We start from the raw sequence: 16,745 nt of genomic DNA on the forward strand, positions 1-16,745 counted from the left end.
TTTCCTTGCTAAGTAGGGAGAAATGTTAATCTAAGGTAAAACTAGTTAGGAATATAAACTCATTTTCAAAATTTTATCGAGGGGAACAGTGGAACATTATGAGCAATAACACCTAATTACAGAGGGGAGAGTAATAAAGATTGCAGAAAGCAAGATTTAATCATTTCAAGAGCACTTAAAAATAAAACTAAAAGGAAAATACCACAACAATGGAAGACAGCTATCAATATTTCTGTCGCAATTTTCTTCACAACGGAGAATAAAATCATCAGATTTAGACTCGAACATGCTAACATGTTCTATGTAATAAAATGGAAAATTATGCTAAGGGAAATCAGAACAAGAACTACTGAACCAGATCAAGTACAGACAAAGGAGGACTGTGCTGGAAGGAAAATTGTTGGAGATGTTGAAGGATGGGTTTTCAGAAAATCTGAATGGAAAAAAATATGCCACGTGGTCTAAGGAGGAGGGGGCTGCAGCCCTGTTATTTCACTGGCATAATTACTAATTTGGAAAATCTCCCCACTAATGCAGGTCAGGAACGTTAGCTGTCAGCCTCTATAACCTGGAGACTTTGAAAATGAACTGGAGGCCACTGAGAGGGTGAGATGTCTTGCCCAGCATCACACTGCCAGAGGCTGGACTTGAACTCAGGTTTTTCTGAGTCTGTGACTCGTCTTCTAGTGACTACATCATGAGTGTTTTGCAACAATTGCTTCCCCCGTTGCACTTTAAACCTTCTCACATGGCATTTACTTCTCAGTGCCTTCTAAACTGGTTTCTGACCTCATCCATCACTCAACAGAAACTGTTCTAAGACTGTCCACAATGTAAACGCAATAGTTTGGTTTTTTCCTCAGTTTTTATCCTACTAGATTCTTTCATGATATTTCAGGCTGCTGATCATGCCTTTTAGATAATCTCCAATTCAGGTTTTGGCAATGCCTCTTTCCTGGCTTCCTTTGGTGACATATTCAGCTTTATACGGCTGGTCATTTTCAGTGCTCATTGCTGTATCAGCTCCCATGTGTCACTTTCTATATGTGGCTGCACCCCAGCACTCTGTCCTGGGCCTTGATTATTCTCTATATTATTTCCATTGGTGATATCACCCTCTATTGATCTAACAATGATCTTGACATAAATGACTCCCAAATCAACATATCCATTTCTAATCTCTTTTCTGAACTCTGGTCCTACAAGACTACGCTAATGGGAAATATCCAGCTAGATTTCCCATAAAGACCTACAAATAATAGCTACAGTACTGAACTCATTGTCCTTTTCTCAAGACTTCCTTCCCTTATGAATGTAACAGAATACTATTATACTACTATTGAACAGGAAGATTTCAGAGAGGCCTGGAAAGACTCTTATGAACTGACACTGAGTGAAAGGAGCAGAACCAAGAACTTTGTACACAGCAACAACCACAGCGTGCAAGGGATTTTTCTGGTAGACTTAGTACTTCATTGCAATGCATGGACTTAAAAAATTTCCAATGGACTTGAGGCAAAACGTCTTCCACATTCAGAGAAAGAACTATGGAATAGGATTGCAGATAGAAGCAGACCACTTTTTTTTGTATTATGCTTTGTTTTATGGTTTCTCCCCTTCATTTTAATTCTTCTATGCAACATGACTAAGGTGAAAATGTATTTAATAGGCATGTGTGTAGAACCTATATAAGATTGCATGCCATCTCGGGGAGGCAGTGGGAAGGGAAGGGGGAAGAAGTGGGAGGAAGGGGAAAAAATCTCAGAGATATGGAAGTGATTGTAGAACACTGAAAACAAAATAATTTTAAAAATTTAATATAAATAAATGACTTCCCCTTTTTCCTCATTTACATATTTATAAGCATCACTATTCTTCCAATCGTGCAAGTTGAAAACCTTAAAGTCATGCCTAACTTTTCAGTCTACCTCGCTCCTTAGTCAGTTGCTAACTGTTGTAAATTCTGCCTCTACAGTATCTCACTTCATCCCCTTCTCTCTGTTCACATAGATACTACTCTAGATCAGGTCCTCATCACTTCTCACCTAGAAAATTGCAATTGCCTTCTTCCTTGTCTCCCTGCTTCCAGTCTCTGCTCTTTCTAATCAATTCTCCACATAGCTGCCAAGTTGATATTTTAGAAGCAAGTCATAACCATGCCACTTTGCTGCTTAAGATACTCTAGTGGTTCTCACATGCTTCTAAGAAAAAAATTTAAAACCCTTCTTTTTAACCTTTAAAGCTCTTCCTAATTTGGCTTTATCCTACCTTTCCAGGCTTGTTCCAGCTTAACTTCCTTCATATCCATTACGTTCTCATCAGATTGGTTTCTTTGCTATTCACCACACCTGACATTTCACCTTCCCTCTCCATCTCTTTGCACAGGCTGCTCTGCAGTGCACAGCCCTCTCTCCTTTCCCCTCTGCCTCACAGAATCCTTACTGTCATTTAAAGCTCAATGTGGCATTTCCTACACAAAATCCAAACCATAGCCTTGACTTCAGCCCTCCTTTCTCCCAAATACTTTACATCTATTTTGTGTCTAAAAATCTACTTACTCTCCTGTGAAGACATTGCTTCCCCCAATAAAATGTAAGGTTCTTGAGGACAGGCACTTTTATTTTTGTCTCTGTATACCTACTGCCTACTTTAGTGCCTGGTAAATAATAGCTACTTAATAAATGCACAGAAAATGCCTCTCAAGATACATGAAAGAGGCTAAGATCATATATTATTAGAAAAATTCAGATAGTGCTATAACCTAAAGAACAAAAAGTTAATTCAGAATTGCCAACATACTTATTCTTCCATCTCTACAAAAGTCTTTATGAATACAATCTACGTGCGCATCAAGCACGTACTTGATGAAAAATGAGTTCTTTTTCAAATAATCTTCCACAGTAAACTACAGATTTACATTCACAAAGCTGACTTAACAGTTTAGAGATTAAAATATCACCCAGTATTTCTCGTTTATTAAGTATAACAACAACACATCTGATTTCATAGAGGAAAAAATGAAGCTTTAAAGGTTCTTCTCAAATGTGTCTCCTATGCATCTTTTGAGATTATATAGGATTTTTTGAGAAATATAGTAAAGATAAATTTTCCTTAATAGTCCTTGGCCCAATTGTTAAGATGAAGCAAAACATAAAGAAGGAGAGAGAGATGGTCTCACCAAAGACGGAAAAGGTACAGCAGAGTTCAAATGGAAGAGAAATTCCCTATATATGATTATGTTCTCCAGTTGCTGTTTATAAATAACATTATGCTGACTGCAGTTAAGTTCTTCTGAATGAGATTCCCAACCACTAAAAAAGTTCAAGCTAAAATAACAGGAAAAACAAGAGATTTAAAAAGTACCTATTATCCATATCATGATATTTATAATCAATATCCATGCTCCAGTGAGGTGAAACATTAATACATGTATGTCAGGTAGTGACTGCAAAAAGGACAATGATATGGGCCCAGAATTCAAGAGGAGAAAGAGAACAAGCTGATTTGCATTCAGGAAATTGGGCAGCCCTTTCAAAAATACATGCTTCTCCCTGAAACAAACACTCATCTTTTAAAACCAATATTCTTTTGGTGAAATTTTGCCTAGATACAAGCTCTAAAAAAGCTTTTATTATTATTAGGGGTCATCAAGAAGTCACTGTAGGGAAATGTAGCGAACATTTTATCCAATGGTGTTTTACATGCAGGGAGCCACATAAATGGGATGAATGACCATAATATAAGATGGGAAAATGTTGTGGTAAGACCAGAGGATGACTGATGAACTATTCCACTGATACGCATGTGATATTAAAGAACCAGGATGATAGCCTCCAGCATATTGGACTGACTCCCAATGGAAGTTTATTGAAAAACCTTGGTAACGGCTTCCCAAAATAAGATGTGTATAGATTGTGGGTATATAGCATTGGAAAAAGCACCCACATCAATGAGAACACAAATCATTTGAAGTAAGAAATAGTCATTCACTTTAATAAATTTGTCACTTCTTTACTCAGAGTTGAAAGTCATTCTTAACTGCTCCCTTATCCCCTATCTAATCAACCATCAAATCCTAATAAATATACTAACAAGATATCTCACGTCATTTCTATCTTTTACATTCCCATCAATATCACCCTAAGATTATATGAGTTAGGACTAGATAGAAATCCTGTGCCTTCTTTTCCAAACAAAGATGAAGTCCTAAGTCATACAGCTAGTTCTAAGATTTAAACCCAGATTCCCTACCTCAAAATATTGTGTGTAGGACCTAACAGTTTCTAGTGGGTACTAATACTATGGTTTTCTAACTAGCCACCCAAATTCCAGTTTCTTTTCTCTAATCTATTTGATATTGCAGTCTGATTCATCTTCCTAAAGCCATAACTAGAACCATATCATTCTTCAGTTCAAAAATCCTTAATCAGTTTCCTACTTCCCATTCTACTTTATATTGCTATCTGTATACATATCTTTTTGAGAGGAAAAGGCATATCTTATTAATTCTGGGCAGGAGCTTAGTATCAAATTGAAATATTCTTTTTTTCTGAGTGACATGGTAAAATTAAAAAAAAAACATATTTTGTGAAATCTATTTTTTTCCCTTTCACATTTTGAGTTTCTACATGGTCAATATTATCACTCATTAAAGGCAGTAGTCTCCTAGCAATAGGAGTGCCAATGAAATAACAAAAACCCTACCAGAAATTAGAAAGGAACATGAATGGTCAGGGATTTCTCATTTATCTTTATCTTGTGACCAATACATGATAAGTCCCAAGTTCCAAAGTATATTGATTGAATAATTATTGTTGGCTAGAGTAGCTGCATGATGAAAAAGAAAAACAGTGGGTTAGGTAAATATTGAAACCTGGCTCTAACACAATCTTACTGTGAATATGGGCAACATTTTTAATTTCTCTAATCCTCCATTTTCACAAGGTAAAATGGGTATTAAAAACATGTTCTCACTAGATGCTTTGGGGCAAGTACTGTATTTCATGAACATTAAGGCACTATGTAAATTCTATTTTATTACTAACAATTAGTATTAAGACACAACAGCACGAAGAGTAGTCAGCTACATTATAATATACCGATGAGACTGCAATATATTAAGGAGACACCTTCAGAACATATATTATTATTATTAACCATAGTAATTATGATCACTAATGGAAATAAGATTTGTCATTATTATTTTTATTCATTATGACTATAGTGCATAAGCCTTCTCTCAGGGGGATATTTAAACTGTACAAGGCTTTAATGTACATGAGTTCAGGCTTATTCACTCCACTGTCTGTCCCTCACTTGGTTTCCAAGGCCAGATTGCACTGAGAGACCCTTTACCAGTCATTCTCTAGCCTGACTAGGCAATGCCTTCCTTCAGGGATATTCCATTCACTACAGAAAATAAACCAGGTCCTATCCACCATCTAGACCTCAGACCCCTATATTTTCAGCTCTAAGTCAGTAGCATCCCTCTTTTATTTAATTAGGGTACCATCACTGTTGCAACCTTCATAATTTGCTATGTCATGATGGCTGGCCTCATGATTTTGCTATGTAATATGTTCTCCCCTAGGAAGGATTTGCCACCTACTAAAACAACATCATTTTACTTTTAGATAGAGAGATATAACACTCAGTATGTTACTAGATACACAGTAGGTACAGTATTCAATAAACTTGGTGACTGGTGATACAAAATCAACTGTCAAACTGTCTGAAAATCACAGGGTACCTCAGGAAAAATATTTCAGAATTGATACCAATAATGCTGAGAACATAGTTCACATTACTGTGTCTAAGAACAATGCATTGGTTCATGACAAAAGTCAGGTTAAAGAAAGATATGCTCAGCAGAGTGGAGTAGAAGAGAGAGAAATGACTGGCAGACATGATCCCTATTTGAATCCCAACTTGCTGCATACCACCTATATATACAGCCTGAAGTAAGTCACTTAACTTGTAAGGGCCTCATTTTCCTCATGTATAAAGGAAACAGTTTCAGCTGGATATTATCTAATGTCTTTTCCATCTTTATATCATGTGTATAATAAAGAGTGACATGACATTAAAACCATGAGATTGTTTTGAACAATACCATTTCATGATAAAAGTAGCATTATCTAAATTCGCTAATTCTAGAAAGAGAGACTGCAATAAATGTACTGACCTCTGTTATATGTGGGGGACTGAACCCACACAGGCTACAGACAGTTGTTTGACACTGAGTGCAAGTATTATAATTGGCCTTTTCTGGAGTGTGTAGCAGAAGTTCCGTGGTAGTACAAAGAGGACAAAAGGTTTTTGGGGGACCCTGTGCTGATGTCAGTGTTGTAGATGGAGATGAAGTTGATGGTGGTTGCAAAGGTTTTCCAGGCTCTGCTTGCTGGCTTGACGGTTTTGTAGTCTGCTGAACAAGGGGCTTTGTTGGTCCTGGCTGTTGAGAGGGGGGTTTTATGGGCCCTATCTGTTGGGCAGGAGGTTTCATGGTCCCTGGCTGCTGGGTAGGGGTCTTTGAAGGCCCAGGCTGCTGGGTAGATGGTTTTGTGGTCCCTGGCTGCTGGGTAAGGGTCTTTGAAGCCCCAGTCTGCTGAGAGGGTAGTTTTGTGGGTCCTGACTGAGTGGGAGGTTTTGTTGGCCCAGGCTGCTGAGTGGGAGGTTTTGTTGGCCCAGGCTGCTGAGTGGGAGGTTTTGTTGGCCCAGGCTGCTGAGTGGGAGGTTTCGTTGGCCCAGGCTGCTGAGTGGGAGGTTTTGTGGGGCCTGGCTGCTGAACAGGTGGTTTTGTGGGATCTAGCTGTTGGGCAGGTGGTTTTGTAGGCCCTGGTTGCTGGGAAAGTATTTTGGATGGGCCTTGTGATGCTGATTTAGCAGGATCTGATTTTGCAGGGTCTGACTGAGATTTGGTTGGACCTCGTTGTTGAAGTGGTGTTTTTGCCTGTTCTGATCGTGTAGCTTCTTCTTCTGTAGGCCCTGAAGGTTGAGTTGGCTTTCCTGTTCCAAGAGACTGAGGCTTAGTTTTTCCAGGTTGTTGAGGAGGTATTGATTTGGTAGTACCAGCTGGCTGAGATGTAACTTTGGGAGGCCCTTGCAGCTTTGTCACTGATTTAGGGGACTGCTGTTGAGATGGGGGCTTTGTGATTCCCTCAGGTTTCCCCTGTTCCTTCTGAGCAGCCTTCTGTTTCCTAGTGGCTTCTTCCTGGGATACATCAGAGTCTGATATCAAATCAAAAGGGTTAAATTTATTTACAACAGATGAGACAGCACTTAATGGGTTGGAATCTGTGAGAAAGTTAGGCATGATGCTTGACTTTTGTTCTTCTTTAAAATCCGTTCGAGACTTTGATTCTCTCAGGCTAGTAGTAGAAGGGCTCCTTCCAGGGGATTTCTGGTCAGTTCTCAAAGTGTCTGTTGTTCTACTTTTACTGAGGGTGGGTTGTCCAGGACGCCCAGGATCTGGAGGTTTCCCTGGTTGCTTTGGATGATGACTAGTATCAAACTCTGGTTTCCTGAGACAATAAAGAAGAAAAAGAAATGAAAATAATGGAATTTACCCATCAAGTAACCAACATACATTGCTTGCTCACCTACTATGTGCCAGGCACTGTCCTTGTCACTGGACATACAAATACAAAGAATGTATTTGTAAACATTGTAAATTTGCACTAGTAAACTTAGAAAAATTCCCTATTCGGAGGAAGCTTATATTCCTATAAGATTCTAAGCAACATAAACAATTCTAATATTAAGTATATTGATGGAGTAGACATTCCTAAAATTGGTTTGACTATATTTACAATGTAGAAATTATCTAATAAGTAAATTGAAATAACTGGATTATATTTAAAATTTTATTTGTAGCTGACACTATACTTCCTCCAATTCACTGCATATCAATGACTAGATTATCAAATACTTTGAAGTCATGCCCTTACTTTGAAGTTTCCTCATCTACAAAATGAGGTCATTGGACTAGAAGATCTCTAACGTCCCTTCCAGCTGTAAAATCCTAGGATTCCTATGAAATGCAGAAAAAAGGTAGTTAAGTGTCTACAAGGCCTAGGGCCATTTTCAAATTAGCTGCAGAGAAAAGGAGGGATAGTAATTCCCATGCATGAAATTGTAAGGTATTAATAAATGAATGTGTAATATATTTAGGAAAATAAAATGGGGGCTACATATGTGTACTACAAAGTCTGCAAACATGTACATGTGTGCATGAACATATGCATAGTGCTCTGTTGCTCTTATATAGTATTCCCATGTATAGTATATCCACATGATATAGTTGTCAAAACTTAATACTTGGAATTCTGGGGTAAAAAATCCCACCATTTTGTGCTCATATTATCTCCAGATAACAGTTAGAAGCTATTTCACAATTAAGCTTTCCTAGAAATACTTATTTTAACCATGACAATGGCAGAAATCGAGGAGGATTTCTAAAAAGGTGTTCCTATATAAGTTATGAGGATTAAACAACCTTAGAGATGCCTTCTAGAGTCTAGGTAATACATAAGAATGAGGTTAAGCAATCTATTCCTTAAAAAGTCTCGATGAGTTGCTTGGAATCAGAAACTTCCATAAGGACCACTTTCCTATAAGCTTACAATATGGTTTATATTTGTTGCTTGCTGCTACTAAAGGATGATAAGCAATTTCCTAGTTAATTACCTTTTATTTCTTCTTTCCCTGTTATTTATAACATTTCTTCCCAGGGCACAGACAGATACAAAAGACGGATTTTACTTGACTGTTTTGATGGCACGATGACTTTTCAAACATCTATAATTATATGTTTCAAATGGCTGATCTTTTTTTCTAATACATTTGGTATCTACAGGGATCCATGACATTAACTTTTATAATAATGGATATTCTACTGGTGAAGATGCTACTAGAACATGTTGTACTGAAAAACATTCATTCTCATGGAATAAATCAGATTGTAAATATGCACTTCGTAAATGAGTAGCCTTTTAATTTCAGTGAATAACTGTTCTCTTTAATTAAAAAAGACTACTGAAAAAATGAACCAAAGCAATTTAGAATCAAAGAATATTTTAGAATCAAAGAATAAATATAAAACTGTGAGAAAATCACTGAGAATTTTAGAGTCGCAGTTTTCTTCTTAAATGGGAATTAAAGCTTTTGTTGTAAGCTGTAACATGTTATATAATTATAAACTATTATTTTTGTTATTTGTCATTATATATAGAATTCAAGAAATCAGAATATAAGCCCAAATTGGATATATTTTTTAAAAGCTATACAACTCATAATATAAGGTTGGAATGCAGGGACGATGTTTTACCACTTTATGAACACAAAATCAATCACAGAAGTTCTAAAGCTTTTAGAAAGAAAAAAACCTGGATTTTTAATTTACCTTAATCATTGAGTTTATGATAGGTAAATCATTCACTTCAACACAGACTAATCCACCTTCTTCAATTCGATTAACATTGCCTTGTTAGCAACTGCATCCTATCTATTTCTCTATGACTTAAATGCTTGTTCTCCAAATATTTCAGAGATGATGTCCTAATTCACTCTAATTAAGCAAGAAAAAGTTGAAAGAGTGTTATAGAAATTGTTGAAAACAAGAGGAAAACTAACATGTCACTAAACTGCTTTAGTATTTCAAAGCTTAAATGTTTAGATTTTACTCAGGCCACTATATAAAAATATTGTTAGTTGATATAATACAAATCATATTCAGCTCAGAGTATAAGTTATGGGTAACTGACCTTTTTTGGAGCATTTGGCAAGGAATGTAATTTCCTAGAGCAAATTATTATACAATTACTGAATTGAAATTCTGAGCTCTAAGGTATTTTCAAATAGCAATTTCTCTGTGTTAATACAGATAACATTTCGGACTGCTCTGCTCTGAGGGAAAAAAAACAGATAAAAAGTATTCATTCAGAATATTTTGGAGCCTTCATGATGTCCTCAGGACTCATACCCTGGGATTGCATTATAGTTGATAACAATTTAATACAAATTATTTTAGTAATTCAGTAAATAAAATTTCTTGGACAGAATCCATGACAAATCATCGTTACACAGAATCATATTCTGATAGAAAAGAGTTTTATAATGAAGTTCCACAAATGAACCTTTATTTTCTTATGGTTAGGTTATTTTGCTTTAGAACACCCAACTCATAAGTGAGTTACCTAGAAAGTCTACAAATAGCCATGCTGAAGTTCTGACTTGTTTGTAACAATAACTATCACTGTTCCTCAAAGTTACTTTTATCAGCAATTATAGTTGCACTGATTAGAAAGAAACACTAATTATGCAAAATTGAAAACTCTTCATTGTTAGAAAACATATACACCACTATATTGACCTCACTGCTAGAAGTGTTTACTATTGTTATAATTATGAATAGCAAACGAACCAGAGAGATTAATACCTAATATTAGTCAAAGGTGGTATTACTGAAGTGTAAAATAAAGGGGAAATGAAATGGAGATATAATTATTTTGACCAGAAAAGAATCTTTAAAATATATTTCTCAACCAATCATAGTTTGGCGGTTAATAATCTCTTAATATAGCATCTGTGCAGTTAAATAACAGGCAAAAAGAAAACTTATTGAATTACAAATGATATGCTGTGTTATAACCTTTCCCCAACTACTGTGATCAAAACTTCAATCCCATAGTTCCACTTTCAACCTGCTAAAATAAAAATAAGTACATCCTATAGTCCTCTTAAAACCTGGACAACATCTCACTCTAGGAGAAAGTAAGTTGTAGTCATTGCCTAGGAGAGACTGAAAGAAATGCTCAACAGGATATCAAAGGAGCATATGTCAGTGAAAACCTCAGATTTCTAACATGATATCCTACTAATTAGAAGTGACTCTCAGCAAAGTACTTTGGAACTGACCCATCTTTAGCTGAAGACAATATTAAGAAGGAAAGGTAGCATAATTGGGTTTTTTACGAGTATACAAGGGATCAAAATAACCATGAACACTTCCTTTGTCAACTCTAATCTTCCACCATGCTATCTAAATCCCTATACTTGGCCTTTCTTTTGATTTCAATGCCATTTTATCATGAGATTTGAATTACTTCCCCTGACAGCTAGTGACAGGGGGAAAATATCCCATAATAACTTTAATAAATGTACATTTTCAATTGGTATATTAAACAGAAGGCATAATAGCTGTATTAAGCTAGAGAGATATAAAAGAACCATCAGAAACATCCAATAACATTTACAGATTTCCAGCTTTACTTAGCAGAGTGCTGAGGTACATAAAATTGGAGAACTAAAGGTGATTTTTAAAGATCACCAAACTGAGGGAACTGAAGTCCCAAAAGAATAAATAATTTTTCCCAAAGTTCTCAACAGCTAGTTAATAGCAGTCAGCACTAGAAGTTAAGTCTCTTCAATTTAACTCGAGATGTTATTCTATGGCATCATGATGCTTGTGCATAAGTCAATGAATATGTGCCTTTCACATAAAATAAAACATATGGATAAGACAAAACAAACCACTACAATAATGAAAAACTGAATCAAACAAAATGTTCAAAGTATTAAGTCCAAAAAAATGAAACATTATCATATCTGATTGCAACATAACTAATATCACTTAATAATAATACAATGCCTTAACTTTCTCAAAATACTTTTACAGATGTTATTATCATTTACTTTCATAAAATAATCATTTATGGTTGATATTATCAAACATATTTAATAGATAAAGATGCTCTGGCACTGGTACATTAGGTGATTTTTCTAATATATTTTGGTCAATTTAGGACAGTCAATCTGGAACCCAGAGGTGTGAATAAGTGTGTTTGTGCACACAGACATGCACATCTGCACTTGTTTCCTTTCTTTTATCATTACTGAGAAGAATTGTGAGCTCTAATTATAATAATACCCTCCTAAAAAAGAGATAGAAATTGAAGTCATTCACAGAGGCCTAGATCTTTGAAAAATGGAATGGAATGTAGTTATCAGAAAGCTTGTATATTTCTTTTCTTGTGGATTCTACCTTACACTAATATCTTGGGAGGGAAAAGCATAATGATCATAGGAATTTTTGCAAAAGCAATAATTATTTGATTGTGACTAAGGAAAAAAACATTATTACATATAGATTCATAGACCAACATGCTCTTATTTAAGCTGCCCTATGAACTGAAGTTAGAAACAAAAATAAAAATCACAGGTAGAGTTACCAATTAATTTTGAAAGACAGATGGGCCTCAGTTTCCTCATCTGTAAAATCATGGAACTGGATGTGAATTATTAAGAAGCTCCTTCCCAGTTCTATGATCCTAAGAAGCTGTAGCATTTAAGATTAGTCTAAGAAATAATGTTGAATCCTAATTCATAATTTCTAATAATTCAAGTTTTCAATAAACATAAGTGACACAGAAAATACTGAAATGATTTTTAAAAACAATTTCTTAATATTCTAAAATATTGCTAAAAATCACATATTTTTCAAAGTTAGAGGAGTCACAAGTTTAATGGGAATAGTAGTTTTCTTGGTACATTAAGGTTTTTTAATCAAAAGGAACCTTCTCAATAGATTTTGAAAGGAAGTGTTCAATATTAAAATAATAACATTTTCATAAAATATTTTTCCACATTTCTCCTAAACACATATATTAATAAATCCATATTATCTCACGTAAATTAAAATATTATTTATTTCTTATAAATAAATGAGAACTTATGCCCTGGTTTCTACTTTTCTTTTCCTTCAAATTTAGCCACCTCCCCTACAAGAAAAAAGAGCACTAATGTTTTCCCTCTTAGATTGTGGTAACAGAGGAAGACTCATTTCAGGACCATGGATAGGGAAGTGGTTCTTTTTCTCTTCCCAAAGGTGGTGAGCCTGTTTACAATGATGAGGGGTGGCCAAGCATGCTGTACATGATTGTGCGCACTTCTTCCTGTTACTAATTAAGAAAAAAAAATAATGTATTGGTGGTAGGAAGGAAGAAAGTGGATAGAACGTTAGCAGGTTACTATTAATCGTCTAACTCTTACATTTGCTAAGGAAGGTAACTAAGGAGTTTGTAACCTTTTTGTAAACATGTATCTGTTACAAAATGTATACAAATTATTTCTAATTTAATGAAAGTTGCTACATGTTCTTCTATGAAATAAAGTGATACTTTGGCAAATACAAGGGGTAGATTCATAAGATTTTAAATTATACTAATAGACATCAGAAAAATACTAACCTACTGATTGGTATTTGCTACAGGATGCTTCATTATTCTCATAACATTGTTATATACGAGCTATAGCTTTCCTTTAAGGGTGAAAAAAACAACCACCAGGAAAACGGAAGGTATTATTAAAGATATCATTAACTGTCATAATGGGAAGAAATTTCTGATATTCCCAAAGATAACATACAGGCAAAAATACTACTCTAGCTCACAACACATCCCGTGTTATTTTAATGGAATACTTCTATTTTAATACATTAGAAACATCTCTGGATGACATCGGATGAGAAGAATCTGAAAGATCAGAATTACAACTTACAACCACACTAAACCCCCATAATAATGTAATGCTCGGCTGTTTCAGAGAAACTCTACTACAAATCCTTTTTTTTCCCTCACCCATCCAGATGGCATATGATCGCTGTATCCCCACCCCATTAGTGAGAATAAAATAAAGGGAGGTTACATCTATGCACCAGTCTACTTACACATACGTGCTCACACATATGTGCCTACGGAGCTGTAACACATATGCATAGACATATATCTATATGGATACATATAATTCTGTGCATGCCTTTGCATAGAAGGTGATTCCGCTGCGGCGGGGGGGACGTTTCCTTTGGGCAGCCCCTGCGCCCTTGACATGACAGCAGCGATCTGTCTCCTCTCCTCCTCGCTCAGCTGGCTCAGGTCCGCCTCCATGCCGGCCGGGATCATGGTGTGTAAGGTGCTCCCCGCCCCGCCGTCCCCTCCTCCGGCCGCCGCCGCCGCTGTCAGCCCTTCAGGGAGACCTTCCCCTTCCAAGCTCGCTTCGTTGCCCATGGCTCAGCGAGGCTCCTCAGAGGCGAGCTCCCCACCCTCCGCTGCCTCTTAGCCTAGATGCGGGCAGCCAGAAGGGGAAAACAAGCCCCTGCTCCCGCTGTCGGGCGTGTAGACCGACAGATGTGACTCCACGGGTGAAGGATCAGGCTTCCCTCCCTTCTTCTAGTACACAGCTGGATGGCTGGAGCGGAAGCCAGGGGATTAGTCCTGTTTGCAGGTAACTATAGCTATTGCCTCCTCCATGTTGGCCGGTAGCAAACAACGTTTGCTGGAGATTCCTCCTGGCTGCTGCGGCTCCTGCTTCCCAAGCTAGAGAAGAGGCAGATCTGAGCAGTGCCAGGCTGATTCCGTCCCCTCCCTCCCTTTCTCCTCTACCTCCTCCTCTCCCTCCCTCTTCAGTGAGCATGCTCCTCTCAGAACAGGTGATTTCTCCACCCACCCACCCACCCACCCAGCCACTCCCACTCTGATTTTCCTTTTTTCTTAAGCCAACTCACACTAATGTTTTTAAAGGTATAGGAAGTTAACAGACAAGCAGCCCGGAGGGTAAAGTCCAGTGTGTTTTTTCAGGCATTACTCTGGTTGCCTTAATCTGGATTTCAGCCTACTGGAAGAAGTATAGGGGCTTTAGGGGCTGCTTTGGCTCATGGGATTTGTAGTTTATATTTCCTAGGAAGGACTCAGTCTGAGACCCTTGAAAAGGGTTCAGGTAATTGTAGTCTTATTAGCTAAGAGGCTAGTAGAGAGATATTAGCACCTCTTAGGGACTATGTTTCTAAATATTATGCAAACTAGTCTATTTAACTCGAGATCCTTAGCGCACTAATTAAGAGCTCCTTTAAATGGAGTACTTTCAGTAAACCAGACAAGATTGAATATTTATAAATACTTTTATTTCCCAGGTCTGTGGATTCTCCCATTTGTAGAGAATTATGGGAATCGTAGTTCCAAATGTGATACTAGCACAGTACAGGAACAGACTTTGATGATCTGTCTTTATGTTGCTGACTGCTAAAATAGAAGTCACGCCTAACCCATTTTCCTTTGGTGCTAGGTGTTATCCAGTCTGCTATCTCTGTTCTGCCCCCAACTATTCTCTTTGCCACGTGAGTCCATGGTCAAGAGACTAAGGAGAAGAAAAGTCTGATAGCTATCACAGGAATACAAATGACAATTAAAATATGTGTTATTCAAGTAGTTCCTTAGAAGATTGGTTTTATTAGACAAAAGGCAACACCTAGAAAGGGGTTGTGACTTAATAAACTTGTAGTTTTAAAAATAATATTAATTTCTCCTCTCTCAAGTGGTTCCAAAATGGTTTCATCATTTGTGCTCTGCCTGCCTGCTTGTTAAAAAAACACTGACACAGTTTGTCATGATGTCCATGTTCTCAAACACATTCATGCTGAATTTCTGCGGGGGGAATTTATTTTACAGTTTAAAAATCAAATCACAACATAAAGCGTGTCCTAGGGATCAAGTGCTAGGAGAGCAGCCATTTTTTACTAAGAGCACATCAAGTTACCAAGGCTTACATCGGATCCACTTCGCAGTGCATCTACATTCCAAGCAAAATAATCTTCTAAAGGTACAATCATTGCACTACTGTAAAAAAAAAATTGATGGTTAACAATATAAAATCTCTTCTTTAAAAATCTTGTACATTTTTTATATCAACAAAGCAGAACAAGAGGACCACATTTAGTTACTATTACATAATATATTCCTAAGTGTATTAAGATGTGACTTTCATAATTATAAGGATAAAAATTATCGATTAAATCAGAAACAAATAGAATTGTAAATCCTTCGACTAAACAAACCAAGTAACTCAGCTTCCTTTTGACCACAGTCATAAGAAAATACTACAGTTCCTTTTTTGTCTCTGGTTTAGGATTCTGTGCAGACAAATACAAGTAAATAAGGACACACTTTCAGGTCTTTGGGACACTCTGTAATTGATCCATAGTCAATTTCCAGAATTTAATATATATGCCAAAGTGAAGAGAATGAGAATCAAGAAGGGAGAAGAGGGAGCAAAAAAATTAAAGAATTATATTGTTTTCCATCTCCACATCAATCAAATCCAGTCTTCAAAATTATATAGGAAGACTCTCTCCTGTTCTCCCTGTTCAGGCTTGACCATGGACAGGCTGAAAAAATCATCACATCATGGGCTCTACCTTACTTATCATCTTCTTTCCTTTCCCAAATATTGTCAATAGTTCTTTCAAAATTGCAAATACTCTCAGGATGCAGGCCTCCAAATCTCAGCTGTTTCTTTCTCTTTTTTCAGAGTTAATCAGTATCCATGAAACTTGGATTAAAACCAGGACTTCTTGGTGTCCTGGTCACTTCCTAAGCACTGGAATGACAAAAAAATACTTATTTTTAGTCTCACCTTGTCTTATTCACCATCTTCCTTTCCAAATGGTGTAGCGACTTACATCTCTAGATAACCTGATCTTAAAATTCCCTGTTTACTTACTCCAGTGATCTGATTCGGCTTCATTGCTCTCTATTTTCCCCTTCCCTAGCTATGATTTCTACTTCAGAAGACAATAATAAAATGAATTTGTTTATTAGCATGGATACAGTGTTTAGAGGTTGCTTCCGTAGAGTAACCTAGTCTCATGGTATCTTTAGCCACATCATTCAAATAAGGATTAAGCCTCAGGACTAGTT

General features: G+C 36.6%; 1 protein-coding gene across 1 annotated transcript in view; it reads right to left on the reverse strand.

Moving 5' to 3' along the window:
- The window catches only part of PCLO (piccolo presynaptic cytomatrix protein), a 558,031-nt gene extending 543,608 nt beyond the window's left edge, over positions 1–14,423 (reverse strand). The window contains 2 exon segments of the mRNA XM_072653223.1: positions 6,185–7,520; positions 13,813–14,423. Of these exon segments, the coding sequence (XP_072509324.1) occupies positions 6,185–7,520; positions 13,813–14,060 (1,584 nt within the window). The 5' untranslated portion in view covers positions 14,061–14,423.
- Positions 14,424–16,745: the final 2,322 nt, after the last annotated feature.

Source organism: Notamacropus eugenii, chromosome 3, assembly GCF_028372415.1.
Source record: "Notamacropus eugenii isolate mMacEug1 chromosome 3, mMacEug1.pri_v2, whole genome shotgun sequence".
Classification (NCBI taxonomy): domain Eukaryota; kingdom Metazoa; phylum Chordata; class Mammalia; order Diprotodontia; family Macropodidae; genus Notamacropus; species Notamacropus eugenii.